Below are 16,983 nucleotides of genomic sequence, written 5' to 3'. Positions count from 1 at the left end.
GTGTTCATATACACTTTTACATTGTGGAAAGCAGTTAAACTCCCTGAATCCTACTTTAACTGTCTTTGAATGACTGTGGTACCACCTATGTTACTGGGATGTTGTTGAGATTACATAAACTAAGAATGAGAGCCTGTCACATTGTTGATGGCCATTTCTGTTACTTTTCTTTCTTAACTATAATTCTTAAATGCATCATTGAATCCATTTCCTATTTTGAGGGACTGCATGTCTCCTGATACAAATGAGCAAATACAGATAATATGATACATATTTTATGGGGGTAAAGTGGGCTACAGAGAAAGCATAGTTATCCATATTCAATAGGACAAGATGTGTCAGCAAGAGCTTCACAGAAATTAACTCTTGCCTTATAAAGTAACTTAAGTCTTATAAATGAAGTTTGTGTTTGAAGTCCTAATGCAGGAGGAAAGGCAGGTTTTGAGATTTAGAAGACATTGCAGAATTCAGGCATATCTTTGTTTTCATGTTTCTATTTTAATATCAATTCTCACAAATGCATTCCCTTTCTTTTTTTAGTACCAGGGATTAAAACCAGGGTGCTCAATTACTGAGCCACATCCCCAGCCCTTTTTGTATTTTATTTAGAGACAGGATCTCAATAAGTTCCTTCGGGCCTCCCTAAGTTGCTGAGGCTGACTTTGAACTCACAGTTCTCCTGCCTCAACCTCCTGAGCCACTGGGATTTACAGGCATTCATCACAACCCCCAGAAATGTATTATCTTTAATTTTTTAAATTTTTAGTTGTATATGAACACAATACCTTTATTTTATTTTATTTATTTATGTGGTGCTGAGGATCTAACCCAGTGACCCATACATGCCAGGCATGCTCTTTACCACTGAGCTACAACCCCAGAAATGTACTCTTTAAGAGGGAAGAAAGTTCTTAAAATCTCCTACTTGGTGCTGAAAATACTTTGTTGTTCTGAATGTGTGACATGTTAATAGCTTTTAACATTATTTGCTGTTGAATACCTAATTGAGGTCATTTATATTTGGATACTTGTGATATACAAAATCTCCTATTTTACTGCTTATGGTATACTTTGTTATTTGGTGGTGGTATATTTGTGTTTTCTAATAAGTCATTAATTTTCTTAAATTTACACTTTATTGCTACATATGGCACCTTTTGGGGGAAGTTCTTCAAATTTTTAGGATAGTATAGCCTAAGAGTATGAGCTCATTGGTATATTAATGTTTAATGTTTTTAAACAGTGAATTAATAGATATGGAAATTAGTTGCTAGGATATAACCAGTATTATTTTCTAATGAAATGGAATGGAAAATATCAGAGTGCATCATACATTTTGATATATATTCCTCTATGAAACTTTAGTTTTACATAGATACATAGTACAGAAATGCAAAATCTTAAAAGTATGTGTCAGTTACTTTGTAAAACTTCTTAATGAGGATTGTGATCATGGAAGTTGGAAAACCACTGATTTAAAGTATTTCAATAGTATTAATACTTCAAAGAACTGTGCTTTTACTAGGAATTTGGTAAATAGAATGTTGTTTTATTCTCTTAATAGAAATCAGCCAAAATTACACCATGTGCGCTTTGCAAATCATTGAGATCCTCAGCAGAAATGATTGAAAATACCAATAGCTTGGGGAAGACAGAGCTTTTCTGTTCTGTTAATTGCTTATCTGCTTACAGAGTTAAAATGGTTACTTCTGCAGGTAATACTGCTTTCATAAACTATAGAATGTAATAGTTGAAAATTATACTTACTTTGCCTTTAGTACAGTTTTGTCCAAATTTAGTTGATTTTTAAGGCAAATTTAAGATATTTCAGGTTTATCCATACCTGATTTCTTTCAACATTCATTTATATAGTTTCAGTGTAGATTGTGATTTAAAAAGAAAAAATTTTCTGTTACATTAGTTTTTGTATGTGATATGACTGAGTTTAGTGTCAGTTCCTATAACTTAACCTGGCCCTTAAATTTCTGTTTATTGTATAGCACTTAATTTCTCAAATTTGTATAATTTACTCAGTTTTTATTTTGATTTGCTAAGGTGTACAAGTTCAGTGTAACAGTTGTAAAACCTCAGCAATCCCTCAGTATCACCTAGCCATGTCAGATGGAAGTATACGCAACTTCTGCAGCTACAGTTGTGTGGTAGCTTTCCAGGTATGGCTTCAGGAATCTTCCTTTTTGTCAGTCAGTGAGTCACCTACTGTAGTAATATAAACTTGTTTGCTAGTGCCTGGATTCCCTAATTTCTGTCTCAGTTCTATAAACTTAGATTTGTAGTTTATTCTGTATTTGAGGCGTGTTATTGAACCACTTTCTATAAAATTGGCACTGTTATTACCAGATTATGTATCTGTTGGGAGAGTATTATTTTTTAACATTACTAAATTATTTTATATTTGGACATAAGTGAATTTCTTCCATTCAGTTATAAGCTGTTCAGAGGTAGGGTATTTTGCTGCTCACTGATGTATCTTACGTGTCTAAAATTGCTTGGCATATGTAGGTGCACAGTTCTTGCTTTTGTGAATAAATGGTTTAAGTTGATCTATATTTGTTTTTTCAGAATTTGTTCAACAAACCAACTGGAATGAATTCTTCAGTAGTGCCCTTGTCTCAGGGCCAAGTAATTGTAAGCATCCCCACAGGTTCAACAGTGTCAGCAGGAGGCAGTAACACCTCTGCTGTTTCTCCCACCTCCATCAGTAGCTCTGCTGCTGCTGGTCTCCAGCGTCTTGCTGCCCAATCCCAGCATGTTGGGTTTGCCCGAAGTGTTGTGAAACTCAGGTGTCAACACTGTAGCCGTCTTTTTGCCACAAAACCAGAACTTCTTGACTATAAGGTAAAGTATAGGTTCATGACAAGGGTTTGAGTATAAATGGGTCTCTGTAGAATTATTTTTAGCTTTTCAAAATCTCTCAGAGTTACACCACTTGTTTTGAAAGTAAGAGGAATAAGGATTTCCATAGAACAAACCGAATGCTTAATTAGTACTTAATAATTATTTTTTTGCAGGGTAAAATGTTTCAGTTCTGTGGCAAGAATTGTTCTGACGAATATAAGAAAATAAATAATGTAATGGCAATGTGTGAATATTGTAAAATTGAGAAAATTGTGAAGGAGACTGTGCGATTCTCAGGTGCTGACAAGTCATTCTGTAGTGAAGGTAAAGGCAGAAGATAATCTTATCTACTGCACATGTTGGTTGTTTTAAAAGTAGTTGGTGATTTAAGGTATTACTATGTAAATTTGACTGTTTTTATCTTTTGTGTATATTCCCAAAGCTTTTTAGATTGGTTGACACATAGTTTACTTTTTAAAAATCTAGTCCTTCATATTATATGGATAATAAAATGAAGTCGGAAAACTTCAAAGTATAATTCAGAAGATGGTGATAATGCAAAACATTTTACATTATTGGATTGATGAGGAACTAAAAGATATTTTAGTTCTTGTTCTAATTTCTAAATGGAAATCCTTAAATTTTAGTAGCATTCTAGTTTGACATTCATTGTTTTAAACAGCCATTCTGGTTTTGAATATAAGTGATCTGAATATGCAAATTAATATAGAGTAGATTTTTTTTCTTTTTTTAGGTGATTGTTTTGTTTAGACAATGTTTTGTTTGGCTCTTAAATTTCACAGGATTATCATTTTAGACCCATGACTTTCAAACCTTCTGGTCATAGCACAAAAGAATTACATCTTACATTGTGACCTAGTGTATTTTCACATACCCAAATAAAAACAATTTCATGAAATAAAACTTCATATATGGGATACCATATATTGTTTTCTAGTCTGTCCTAGTTTCTTTTACTTAAAAAAAAAAAATGCTAGATTTGATCCTCTTAATTGATCTCTTGACCTGCTAGTAGGTCAGGACCCAAGTATGAGAACTTTGTTCTAGGCCAATTAATTTAAAGATGTAGATAATTAATATTTCTCCTGAAAGTTAACTTTAATCTTTCTTAATTTTTAGGTTGCAAACTGCTTTATAAACATGACTTGGGAAAACGCTGGGGAAGTCATTGTAAAATGTGCAGTTATTGTTTACAGACATCTCCCAAATTAGTACAGAATAATTTGGGAGGAAAGGTGGAAGACTTTTGTTGTGAAGAATGCATGTCCAAATATACAGTTTTGTTCTATCAGGTAATCTATAATTCACATTCCTGGGTTTTTGGAGTTTTGGTATGAATTATTTTCTTTTCAAATTTTATAATTGGGCACGGTGGTAGATGCCTATAATACCAGCCGCTCAGGAGGCTGAGGCAGGAGGATCATGAGTTCAAAGCTAGCCTCAGCAGCAGCGAGGTGCTAAGTAACTCAGACCCTGTCTCTAAATAAAATACAAAATAGGGCTGGGGATGTGGCTCACTGGTCAACTGCCCCTGAGTTCAATGCAGTACCCCCGCACTCCAACGTGGAATTTAATGATTTAGGAAGACTTTAATGTTGTTAAATTTTATTCCTTTTTTATTTTTAATTATTTGTAGAAGTCACATTAGTCATAAGATATTAAAATATTTAAAATTATAATTTTTATTTATTTAAAATATTTTTTAGTTGTAGATAGACATAATACTTTTATTTATTTATTTTTATGTGATGGCAAGGATTGAACCCAGTGCCTCACACATGCCAGGCAAGTGCTCTACCAATGAACCACAACCCTAGCCCTAGTTTTTATTATTTAAATAAAACAGATTTTTATTTTGAAGTCTGATGAAGATATTCCTTATTTGAATTTAAGCTTCAATTTGTTTTTGTTTTGTTTTCAATTTTTTTGGTACTTGGAGTTGAACCCATGGTGCTTCACTGAGCCACATCACCAGCCCTTTTTAATATTTTATTTAGAGACTGGGTCTAACTGGGTTGCTTGGGGCCTTGCTGAGTTGCTGAGACTGGTTTTGAACTTGGGATCCTCCTGCCTCGGCCTCCCCAGCTGCTGGGATTATAATAGGCATGCACCACTACACCCAGCTTACTTTTTTTTTTAACTGTTATTTTTTCGGGTGTTTATAATATGACTTAAAAAAATTAAAATCATTAATAGATAAGTAAATACCATTTTAGGGCAGTCTTTAGTTTTATGATTTATATTCTATGTTACTATCCTTACTTGTTCTATGTGTCAGGTTTTATTCTGTCAGACCTCAGATAATTTATTTCTTCATTACTATCTTTTATTTTGGTTTCAGATGGCCAAATGCGATGGTTGTAAACGACAGGGTAAACTCAGTGAGTCCTTAAAATGGCGAGGGGAAATAAAACATTTTTGTAACCTGCTTTGTATCTTGATGTTCTGCAATCAGCAAAGTGTATGTGACCCACCTTCACAAAACAATGCAGGTAAAATTAAACTTAAATAATAAATGGAGTCTTTGATCAATGCCAAGAACTACTTTTCTTCTACAAACTAGGGACTACAGTTGTCAGTAATTTAATTAATTGTAAATTTCTTTATTTTCAAATGGCATTAACATTTAGATCCTATTTTTTATTTATTTATTTTATGTGGTGCTGGTGCTCAAGCCCAGTGCCTCACACCTGCTAGGCAAGTGCTCTCCCACTGAGCCACAAACCCAGCCCCTAAACATTTTAAATTAAAGCCAGACAAATGAGTTTGGGTTTTTTGTTTTGTTTTGTTTTGTTTTTTAGAATTTCTGACTATATCGAATTAATCATCCTCTGCAAGTACTTAACTTTATGGGAAAGGATGACAGTTAAGGTTTTATAAATATATAAACACACTTTGGATTCCTTTAAAAAAGATTTGAGACTCTTGTAACAAAAGAATAAAGACTAAATCCCATGGCCTTTTAAATACACCACTTACTACAATTTATGCCATTTAATCTCAGAAACTTTGTGGTTTAAAAATAAAACTTGTACCATCGTAAAAGTTAGAGTAATTTGTATAGTATCTTTATAAGTAAAAAGAAGTATAAAAGGCTACTCCATAAACTGAAGAAATCCTTCAAACATTAAATGTCCATTAAATGTACCCTGTGATCTTCAGTGCTTTGGAGATTTTTGCTATTTGTTTTTAAGTGTATTTGTTGCTTTTTTATAAAGCAACGTGGAAGACTTTCAGGTTTCACTATTTGAAAACTAGAAAACCAAAACCCTGTTAATCCTGAAGTGACTCTGCTACAAAAGAAATTATTCAGACCTGAAAGAAAGCACTGCTAACTCTTTGAGATGCTGGCTTCTATGTGAGAACATATAAATTACATGAGGTTTCTCTATTTTTATTTTAACCAGCAAGTATTTCCATGGTTCAAGCTGCTTCTGCAGGGCCCCCATCTCTCAGAAAAGATTCAACTCCAGTTATAGCTAACGTGGTGTCATTGGCAAGTGCTCCTGCTGCTCAACCCACAGTGAATTCTAACAGTGTCTTACAAGGTATGACTGGATTTGAAAGGATTTATGTAGTCTTTTTGAGTTAAATATAGTGGTTTTCTGCCTTTTTCTCATGTGGTTATATGTTTGACACATTCATATTAGGAATAGTGAGTGACTCACTGTGAGTAGGGCCTGAATAGTACTTTCCATCTCTCTCCATCCTATGCTTACTTTAGAACTGCTAGTTTCTTCCACTGAATTGAATGAAGATAAACATGCTCTTAGTTTGAGACTTTGTTCTTATAGACCAATAATCAGCTTTTAATACTAATATTTAAATAACTGTAAAATATCCTAAATTTTTCTTTTAATTTATATCAAGGTGCAGTTCCAACGGTAACCGCGAAAATCATTGGGGATGTAAGTTTTATTATTTTTATTGGTATTGTCACTGTATTTATTTTCTGTTCTTAAGCAATACAAATATAGCCAAGCTAATTTGCCCTCCTTTATTTAAAATAAATTTCATGAGTTCTCTTAACCTTTGTTCAGGAATAGGATTTCTTGACTATTTAATTAGATCTTTTCTTTAATTTCTTTTCTTTTTGTAAATAATTCAAAATTTAAATTAAAAAAAATTTTTTAGTTGTCAGTGGATCTCTTATTTTTCAATTTTAGTTTTTTTTTTTTTTTTTTTAATTTATATGTAGTGCTGAGTGAACCCAGGGCCTCCCAGTTGCCAGGCAAGCACCCTTCCACTGCGCCACAACTCCAGCCCCTATTGTGTACTTTAATTTCTTTGAATGCTTGCTACAATTATGCTGTTACTGAATGTTTTCTTTTTTTAAAATGGTATAGAGTTAAATTTTACAGAATTTAAGCATTTTATCTTTTAGACTTTCAGATGATTTATAACATACTTAAGATTGTCAATAAAATATTTTTAAAGTGTAGCTAGCTTATTCTCACCCTGTCTCATGAAGATTATATTGTAAATAACCATTCATTTTTTAAAAACTCATTAATATTTTCTACTTTGTCTCTTAAAAGAAGAAGAAAATACATAATGAGCAAAAATCATATCTGGAACAGTGGCATTTCTAAAGTGTTTACTGGTCTCTGGAATAATTCAATCATTGTTATTCAAGTTACTTTAAAGATCATAAATGATTCTGTTGTTCCTAGTTCAGTCCTCTGACAGTGATTATGTAATTCTAACTTGATTAAGAAATAACAGGTCTTATTTCAAACCTTGCCAGTATTGTTACTGATCTACAATGTATTATAATAGGATTAGCATTTTACTTAATGTACAGAAGTGGGAACTAAATACATCGAATCAATATATGCTTATTAAAATACCCATTGATTACTTTTAATGGTTCAGAAATACTGTGTTTCTGACATTCAGTTGAATATTTACATCCTGTATCTTCTGCATAATTCCCATATAATAATTGGTTTTGTTTTTCTCTTGCCACATTTTTTTTTGTCAGTGCATTGGAGTTGTATATAATGATGGGATCTGTTGTTGTATATTTGTACATACACAAAGTATAACATTGTAATTTGGCCAATATTGTTCCCTTGGTATTTCTTTTAAAATTGTAATAGTTCTTATAATTAATGATAAGATTTTGAAAACCTCTTTGGTTTCTCTTTTATTTTTTAATAGGCAAGTACACAAACAGATGCCCTAAAACTGCCTCCTTGCCAGCCTCCAAGACTTTTGAAGAATAAAGCTTTATTGTGCAAACCTATCACACAGACTAAAGCCACTTCCTGCAAACCACATACCCAAAATAAAGAATGCCAGACAGGTATGTTCCTTGGACTTTGTTTTTTTTATGGGAAAGGAATGTGGGATCTACTTACATTAAGGACACACTTTTTTCTGGGTAAGGTCTTGGGTCACTTATATACATTGCCAATTTAATTCTCACAACATCTCTGAGTAAAATTTTTTCCCTGAGGCTTAACAAGTTAGGTTGAAGAGAAGAAAGTTAATTGATAATGGCATTCTGTAAACACTTCATTTGATTTCCTTATTAATGATTGTATTAATGAGGGGTAAGCATAAGCTTTGGAGTAATGTAGGCAGGTTCTAAAGAGGGGCTATTTAAGTTTGAACTACTACAACTCTGTTTTGTTTGTTCCCCCTTCCTTCCTTCTCTTGTTCCTTCCTTCTAACGTAAGCCCTCTCTATACTCCAGCCCTTCACACTCTGTTTTAAATAAAGTTGGTTGCCTTGGGGAGAGCTTCAGAAAAGAACTTTTTAAAGAAGGAGAGGAGCTTTCTTCCTTATAAATTGCCTCTCTCCATAGGAAAAATCTCTGTGCTGCTTCTCTGAAAACTGGGCAGGATGGTAGCCTCTGGTCTACTTAGTTGACCTCTGCTGGCATGCAGCTTTTGCCCTATAAGTGAGCTGGGGTGAGGGTGATCAGGACTCCAATATTCTTGGCTTCCTATTCCTATTTTAGATCCTCCATCCTATAAATGAAAGTTGGCTAAAGCTTGGCCATACACACCAGCAATTTAGTTTCTTCAACCCTGAGTTGGAGGGAATGAGAAATGCTGATGAGTTTGGTAATTCTTACCTGATACTGGTGAGTTTGGTAATCCTTGATTGGGGAGAGAAGCTTGTTCTTCCTTGTTACAGTGACTCAGAATGGAACTTATGTCAAGCTGAGCTGAGTTGAACTTGGGTGATAGAGCAGGTAGGGACTGGAATATCATAGATTCACTATTCTTACTGAATTTTAATAGTTTTTCTTGAAGAAATTTTTCTTCATTGGCTGTGTGCCCTTAGGATAGTTCCCCAGACAGTTTTAGGAGTTTTCATCTGCTTTGCTTATTGCACTAGGGAATGGATCTGCATAGTTTTCTCATGCTTCCATCCAAAAGTCCCAGAATTTTTAAACTAGAAAGGAATCTTAGATTCCTAAATCTGTGAGGTTGTCCTATAGGCCAGTGCTTCTCAATATACTCATAAACTGCTTCTTACTCAATGGAATTTGAGAATTTACATTTTTATAAACTCCTAGGTAAAGTCAGTGCTGCTGGTCCATTGACCACACAAAATAGCTATAGCTAACTTAATGATTTCTTTTTATTGTATTAGTAATTACTTATTTAATATTATATAATTTGACCATCAAGCCTGTCTAATCAAGTAATATATATATATTTTTTGTCTCCTGCACCATGCTAAAATTGATACCTTACAATCTTCTCACCTCTAATCCTAGTCAGATTATCAGCTTTTCTGTTTTTGTCACTTGTTCTTCTACATTAATGATTTTACAGTTATTTATCACATATTCTGGAATTTAGAAAGTTCTCTATAGATATTTTTTGTTAAATAATAGAATGAATCCTGTGTTCTTTTTAAATGATAGTTTTGTTTCTAGTTTTTGCAATTGTTTTTCAGAGACTGGGTTTTGCGAAGTTGCCCAAGCTGACCCTGAACTCCCATGCTGATGTGCTCTGCTTTAGCTTCCTAAGTGGCTGCTACTACAGGCAAATGCCACCATACCTAACTTGTGTTTTCATGTTTCTCTCTCTCTCTCTCTCTTTTTATTAACCTGGAATTGAACACAGGAGTGCTTAAGAACTGAACCACATCCCCAACTTTTTTTATTTTTTATTCTGAGACAGGGTCTCACTAAGTTGTTACGGCTGTCCTCAAATTTGTGATTCTCCTGCCTCAGCTTTTCTAGTCTCTGAATAACTACAACATCCAGTTATTTCTTTTTTTATGAAGAACCTCCATACTGTTTTCCATTAATAGCTGTACTAATTTACATTTCCATGAACAGTGTAGAATTCATCTTTATCCTTGTCAGCATTCATTATTTTTTGTCTTTTTGATAAGTCACTCTGAGGTGATATTGTGATTTTGATTTATATTTCCCTGATCATTAGTGATGTTGAACATTTTTCATATCAAAAACCTGAGGCAGCTAACCTTATAAAGAAAATAGGTTTCTTCATCTCACAATTTTGGATGTTCAAAGGCCAGTTGGCATCAACTCAGTCCCATTCATTACTTCATGGTATGGACAGCATTGGGAGGAGCACATATGGGAGCAAGCAAATAATTGCATCTTGAACCATGAGCAGAAAGAGACTAGCATTTCATAGTCCATTCCAAGGGTGTGCACCCAGTGATCTAAGGATCTCCCAGTAGCTCCTACCTCTTAAAGATTTCCACATCTCTCAACAGGGGCCAAGCCTAATTATAGTGGAGTCTTGTGGGCACAAACATTCAAACCTTAGCATTGTCCATTATTTTTATTTATTCTTTGAAGAAATATCTGTTCAGATCCTTTGCCCAATTTAAAATCAGATTACTTTTTTTTTTTGCTTGTTATTTGAATTCCTTATACATTCTAGATATAGATTCCTTGTCAGATGAATAGTTTAAAAATGTTTTCTTCTGGTCTGTAACTTTACTCTTAACTCTTCTAATTGTTTCTATTTGTCATTTTACTTATGTTGTCTCTGCTCTTTTGGCCATATTAAAAAAATCTTTGCTCAGATCAGTGTTCTAAAGCATTTCCCAGTTTCTTCTACAGTTTCGTAGTTTCAGGTCTTGCATTTATTTCTTCAGTCCATTTTGAGTTTGTTTATTTTTTTTTAATGTAGTAAGAGATAAGGAGTATAGCTTCATTCCTTTGCATACATTTTATCTTCCTGGTACCATTTATTGAAGATAAATTCGTCTTTTATCCAGCATGTCTTATTAGAGATTATACTTACTTTGAAACACAAATCTCCATAGCCTTTTTCTAAAAGATATTTTATTAAAATATTTCTCCTTTTGTTTGTCAATTTTTTTCTCCATTAGAAGACACTCCAAGTCAGCCCCAGATTATTGTGGTGCCAGTTCCTGTGCCAGTGTTTGTGCCGATACCTCTTCATCTTTATACTCAGTATGCACCAGTTCCCTTTGGAATTCCTGTTCCAGTGAGTACTCATGTAGAGGTTAAGGTTAATTTAGCATGTGTTTTCCTCAGTTAAAATTATACAGCTCTCTAAAGAAATTTTCACTCATTGGTAGAATGTAACTGTTTCTGGTTGACTCTGGAGTATGTAGAGGACTATTTTTAGTTATGTCTTGCCTTCTCAGAGAAGATGATATAAAACCACTCAAATTGAAAAAGATCAGGAACTGCATGTATTAGAATCTTAGATTCTAGTCGGGGTGAAAAGAATACTGTGATTTTTATTTCTCGGTCTTTTTTTAAAGAAAGTTTTTTATTTTATTTTATTTTATTTTTTTATTTATTTTTATTTAACATTTATTTTTCTTATACTGAATCCTTAAGGGAAATCATTGTATGAAAATGTTAAGCAAGGAGTTTATGCCAAAACAAAAATGAAACTGAGTTATAGAATTACTATTTTGAAGGATTCAGAGACATATTTTTTGTAGAGTGTTCAGAAAAGGACTTATTAACGTTTTATTTTAATAGCTCTAGTCTTACAAAAATGAATAATTATCATCAGCAATGATAACATCTTGAATTTATTGTTTTTATTACTTAAATCATCTCATAAATAATGGATTTTAGAACAATCTATTGTGTAAGAAACTCTTCAGTCTGTCCTTGGTCTTTCAGATGCCTGTCCCCATGCTTATTCCCTCCTCAATGGATAATGAAGATAAAGTCCCTGAAAGTATTGAAGACATTAAGGATAAACTCCCTACACATCCATTTGAAGCTGATCTCCTTGAGATGGCAGAAATGATTGCAGAAGATGAAGAGAAGGAAAAGACTCTATCCCAGGGAGGTTGGTACAATCAAAAGTAAAGAAAAAAGCCATGCATGGTGGACACACCTGTAATCCCAGTGGCTTAGTAGGCTGAGACAGGAGGACAGCAAGTTCAAAGCCAGCCTCAGCAACTTAGCGAGACCCTAAGCAACTTAGGGAGACCTTGTCTCTAAATAAAAAATAAAAAGGGTCAGCAATGTGACTCAGTGGTCAAGTGCCCTTGGATTTGATCCCTCCTCCCCCACCCCCACCCACTTAAAAGTTTTTTTAAAAAGGAAAACTAAAGAAAGAGGAAAAAAAAGACATCTACAAAATTTCTGGTAATTCAAGTAATTTTTAAACTTAAATTATGATAATCTCAGTTTTATCTGTGTATTCAAAGCCATGATCTCCATATACAAATTCCCGATATATAATCACCAGCATGCTGATAAAGGGTAAACAGAACCTTAGGATGTAAAACCTTTGAGCTCAAAATGGTCTATATATAAATCTCATTTTACTAGGTTGGAACAAGGATGATAGTAACATTCATCCATATTTCCCATACCTTCAGCATTGCCCTAAGTGCATTTTGAGTATTGCCTGTTTTATTTTAATCTCTACAAGAGCCCTAAGAGGAGGGTATTGTTTACTTTAGATTTCTCATATAAAAATAGAGTATTAGATTTGCACTGATTATGCAGTCAGCAAGCGTGGAACCAAAGAACATATTAACCAGATATACACATATATACCAGAAAGGTTTCTAGCCTTAATTAACATGTCCTTGATTTTTAGATGTAGAAAGAGATGGAGAAAATATCCTTTATAATATTTGAAATATGCAGCTGAGTTTTCACAAAGACCTTTTCATGTATCACTGATGAGTTAAGAAATTTACTCTTTTGACAGTTTTTTCTTTTATTCAGTGTTAGATTTTAGAAGGCTAGTCACATTGTTTTAATTTTGCATAGTAAAAGCTAGATGACTTTCTGAACATTGTAGGATTTGAAACAGTTTCTAAGTCATATATTTTGAGAGATTGATGGAAGCTTATTTATTCTTTTCCCAGTATCTCTTTATTATTTTGCTCCTTAATGTTAAAATCTCATAATTCTGATGCATACGTATAGAATTTAATGTTCCAAAATATTGTCCCTGTGCTTGATCGTCTAATCTTTGGTAATACATTTACTTTGGAAGTTCAGACAGTTCTTGATTATATACATCATTTTAAATTGGCTTCTCCTTTCACATTAACGTTTAACCTTTGTCAAGTTCTTGCTCTGTGCAAATGCTGTGACTTTTGCCTTTTTCTATAGTTGAGCCAGATTAAGAAACTTGAAAAACTGAGTTTCAAGAGGCATAATCACTGCAGTATGTATGAAATAAAATGGTTTAGAAACAGTGTAGGAGAGGTGAATTCCAGCTAAGGGGATCTAGGGCTGTAATTTCTCTTCGATTTTAGGAGGGGGAAAAGAAACCCACAAGGTTCCTGGGTAACCTAGAAGGAAAACAAAAAAAAAACACCACTTGAATCTTTCAGCTTCGTACTTTTTATACTGTACTTTATAGTTGATAGTACTATGTTCTGTTTAGTTCTATATGCTGAATGCTCATGTAACTTTTTGTTGTTGTTGTTCTGGGTATTTACTACCACTGAGATAATATCTGTAGTACTTTGTATTTTTTATTTTGAGGAGAGACAGGCTTGACAAATTACTGAGGCTGACCTTGAACTTGCCATCCTCCCATGTTAGCTTCCCTGAGTAACAGAGAATTCCAGTTGTGCACTGCCATGGTCAGCTAATAAAACATTTAATTATAAGTCTATTGACTTTTCAGTTTGATAGTAAAGATTATTGTATTTGGGGAAACAACTTAAAGCAGATGTGTTAATCTTTGAATAAATATGGAGGGTGTGGTTTAAAAAAGGATTTTATATAACAGAGTATAAAATCAGAAGTAAAAATTCCTCTCTCCATGAATTTTTTCATACCACTACCTAGAAGTATAACCACTATTAATAGTGATAATTGAACTGCTTTTGCCACTCATGTTTAATTATATTGATTGCCCTTTATGTGTATGAAGTCTGTTGACTTAGAACTCCATGGTATTGTTCATGTATATAACAGTCATCTCATTTGAAATGCAGTTTGTTTTTGTACAATTATAAGTCATTTTTTATGTGTTTTGCTTTTTCTTTAGGATCTCAGACTTCTGAACAGGAACTGTTTCTAGACACTAAGATATTTGAAAAAGGTTTGTAGTTATAAATATACTTTGGTTTTTTTGAAATTCTACCCTTTCTTAGTAATTAAAGCCTGGAAAGAATTCCATTTAATATTTTTGATTTTAACTATTTTTAAGGAGCATCACGTGTCTATGGCACATGCCAGTCTGTAATGAGAATAATAAAAGCTACCCCAAATATTTGTTTTAAGGATTGATATAAGCTATAAAGTGCTTACCAAGAATATGAATTCAGTTCTGTAAGACAGACGAACAAATTCCTTCATTCTTCAGTGTCCCTAGGTAATTGCTCATCAGTTGTATTTCAGATTTGGTGTTCAGAAGTTTAGGAAGGTTTCTGACATGTGTAGAGGCTATGTTGTTTTGAGGGTTTGTTTTCTTAATATTTCAGACCAAGGAAGTACATATAGTGGTGATCTTGAATCAGAGGCAGTATCTACTCCCCATAGCTGGGAAGAAGAGTTGAATCATTATGCCTTAAAGTCAAATGCTGTGCAAGAAGCTGATTCAGAACTGAAACAGTTCTCGAAAGGGGAAACCGAACAGGATCTGGAAGCAGATTTTCCATCAGGTTTGTGCAATAGAACCTATTCACTTAAAGTCTTTTATTTTAGAAGATGGTGAAACTCCAGATTGCCATTATAAAGCAGTTAAAATGTGTTAGAAATAATCTAGGGTACAAGTGGTTCCTGTTTTTGTAGCTGTTGGTTTGTACTATATTGTTCTCAAAAGTGGTTAAATTGTTTTGAGCTTTTTGTTGTTGTTGTTGTTTTTGGTATCAGGAATTTTTTAGTCACATCCCCAGTTGTTTGTATTTTTTATTTTGAAACCGGTGCTTGCTGAGTTGCTGAGGCTGACTTTGAACTTGAAGTCCTCCTATAGGCCTCAGCCTCCCAAGTCACTGGTTTGAACATTGATTTTTGAACATCTTTTTCTTTCCTTTCCTTTCCCACAGTAACCATTTATAGGAAGTTTTCTTGCTTGTTAGTAAAGTTTTCATTTAAGTACTGTATCCCTTGTTTCTCTTAAGTATATAAATTCTCATCACAAACAAATTAATGACTGTAGTGATGATTACCTAGTATTTCCCCAGGCTAAATCTTTATTTAAATCTGGAAGTTAATTAACTCTTATCATACTTTCTGCTGATGTCATAGAATCCTTTGACCCACTTAACAAAGGACAGGGGATCCAGGCACGTTCCCGAACAAGACGACGACACAGAGATGGCTTCCCCCAGCCCAGACGAAGAGTAAGCAGCAACTTGATTTTTCTACAGTTTTCTTTCCTTTATTTTACCAGTATTTATTAGTTCCTGCTATTTATAAACCTCTGTAATAGCTAGAATCAAGTAGTTTCCTACATCATTTTACAGCCTCATGTTTTCGTGCTTTTTGTTTTTATTTATTAAAGTTCAGTATCACATCTTTTTTTTTACATTTCATTTTAATTAATTAAACTCAGGTGTGCTTTACCACTGACATATATTCCTAGCTGGTTTTTTGTTTTGTTTTGGTGTTGTTTTTTTGAGACAGAGTCTTGCTAAGTTGCTTAGGATCTCGCTAAATTGCTGAAACCCATCTTGAACTTTCGATCCTCCTCCTGCCTTAGCCTCCCAGGTTGCTGGGATTACTGTCATAAACCACTGTGTCTGGTTGTATTTTACATTTCTTTCAGTCAAGGTTGACCCTCCCTCCCTCCCTCTCTTCCTTCCTTCCTTATTCTTTTTCTTTTCTGTAATTAACAGTTTGTTTTATTATATTTAAAAGTTTTCATAATCCTTTTTAATGTATGTTTCTCCTTTAAAAAGTCTAAATTTAGCTACTCTTTATGTTCTAATACTTAAGTTCACTATTTTATATAGTAAAGTATAATGGTGAAGGTCATATAGGCTATCTTTTGTTAAAAGGGTTTTTTCCCTTATCAAAGTTAAAAGAATACTTATTTTTTTAATTGGTTCTGTTGAGTTATGAAAATTGAATTTAATAAATTCTAAAGGTATAATGTGATGGACTTTGACACATGTATACAGTATGTTCAGATCACCACAATTATGAAAAATTCTTTTTTCTGAAAGAACCAGAAAGTTTTTTCAGAACCTTTTTCTGTCAGCCTCATCTCCACTTGCTGACACCACCAGTATTCTGTGTCAATTGATAGAAATGTCTGCCTTTTCTAAAATTTCATAAAAATGGCCTCATAAGTATATTGTATTCTATGTCTAGGTTTTTTCACTTAGCATAGTGTTTTTGAGATTTATCCATGTTGTTTCATGTCTCAGTGGTTTTAGTTTTTTAGTTTTATGTAGCATTTCTTAAGGACAAACAAAATTTGTGCAACTGTTTGACAGGTGATGGAAATTTGTGTTGTTTCCATTTTGGGGTTTTTTGTTCTTATTGCTGTTTTTGGTTTTGGTACTAGAGATTAAATGTAACATGCTAGACAAGTACTGCCACTGAGCTACTTCCTCAGCACCTTTATTTTTTTGGAGACAATATCTCACTCAGTTGCCCAAGACTGGCCTCAAACTTGCAGTCCTCTTGCCTCAGTCTTCCAAATATCTAGGATGATAAGTGTGGCATATTTTGAATAACATTCTTAG

General features: G+C 33.6%; 1 protein-coding gene across 8 annotated transcripts in view; it reads left to right on the top strand.

Annotated features, from left to right (window-relative positions):
- Zmym4 (zinc finger MYM-type containing 4) overlaps positions 1-16,983 on the top strand; it is a 186,496-nt gene that overhangs the window by 145,339 nt on the left and 24,174 nt on the right. For all 8 annotated transcript variants that reach the window (XM_047543837.1, XM_047543836.1, XM_047543834.1 and 5 more), the window contains 14 exons: positions 1,565-1,715; positions 2,056-2,171; positions 2,581-2,856; positions 3,030-3,180; positions 3,997-4,169; positions 5,219-5,369; positions 6,285-6,425; positions 6,748-6,785; positions 8,041-8,185; positions 11,215-11,333; positions 11,990-12,161; positions 14,337-14,390; positions 14,773-14,952; positions 15,539-15,633. In XM_047543837.1, coding sequence (XP_047399793.1) covers positions 1,565-1,715; positions 2,056-2,171; positions 2,581-2,856; positions 3,030-3,180; positions 3,997-4,169; positions 5,219-5,369; positions 6,285-6,425; positions 6,748-6,785; positions 8,041-8,185; positions 11,215-11,333; positions 11,990-12,161; positions 14,337-14,390; positions 14,773-14,952; positions 15,539-15,633 — 1,962 coding nt within the window. The remainder of the gene's footprint in view (positions 1-1,564; positions 1,716-2,055; positions 2,172-2,580; positions 2,857-3,029; positions 3,181-3,996; positions 4,170-5,218; positions 5,370-6,284; positions 6,426-6,747; positions 6,786-8,040; positions 8,186-11,214; positions 11,334-11,989; positions 12,162-14,336; positions 14,391-14,772; positions 14,953-15,538; positions 15,634-16,983) is intronic.

This window comes from Sciurus carolinensis, chromosome 1, assembly GCF_902686445.1.
Source record: "Sciurus carolinensis chromosome 1, mSciCar1.2, whole genome shotgun sequence".
In the NCBI taxonomy this organism is placed as follows: domain Eukaryota; kingdom Metazoa; phylum Chordata; class Mammalia; order Rodentia; family Sciuridae; genus Sciurus; species Sciurus carolinensis.
The sequence above is the reverse complement of the archived record's forward strand: the minus strand, read 5'-3'. Positions and strand labels throughout refer to the sequence as shown.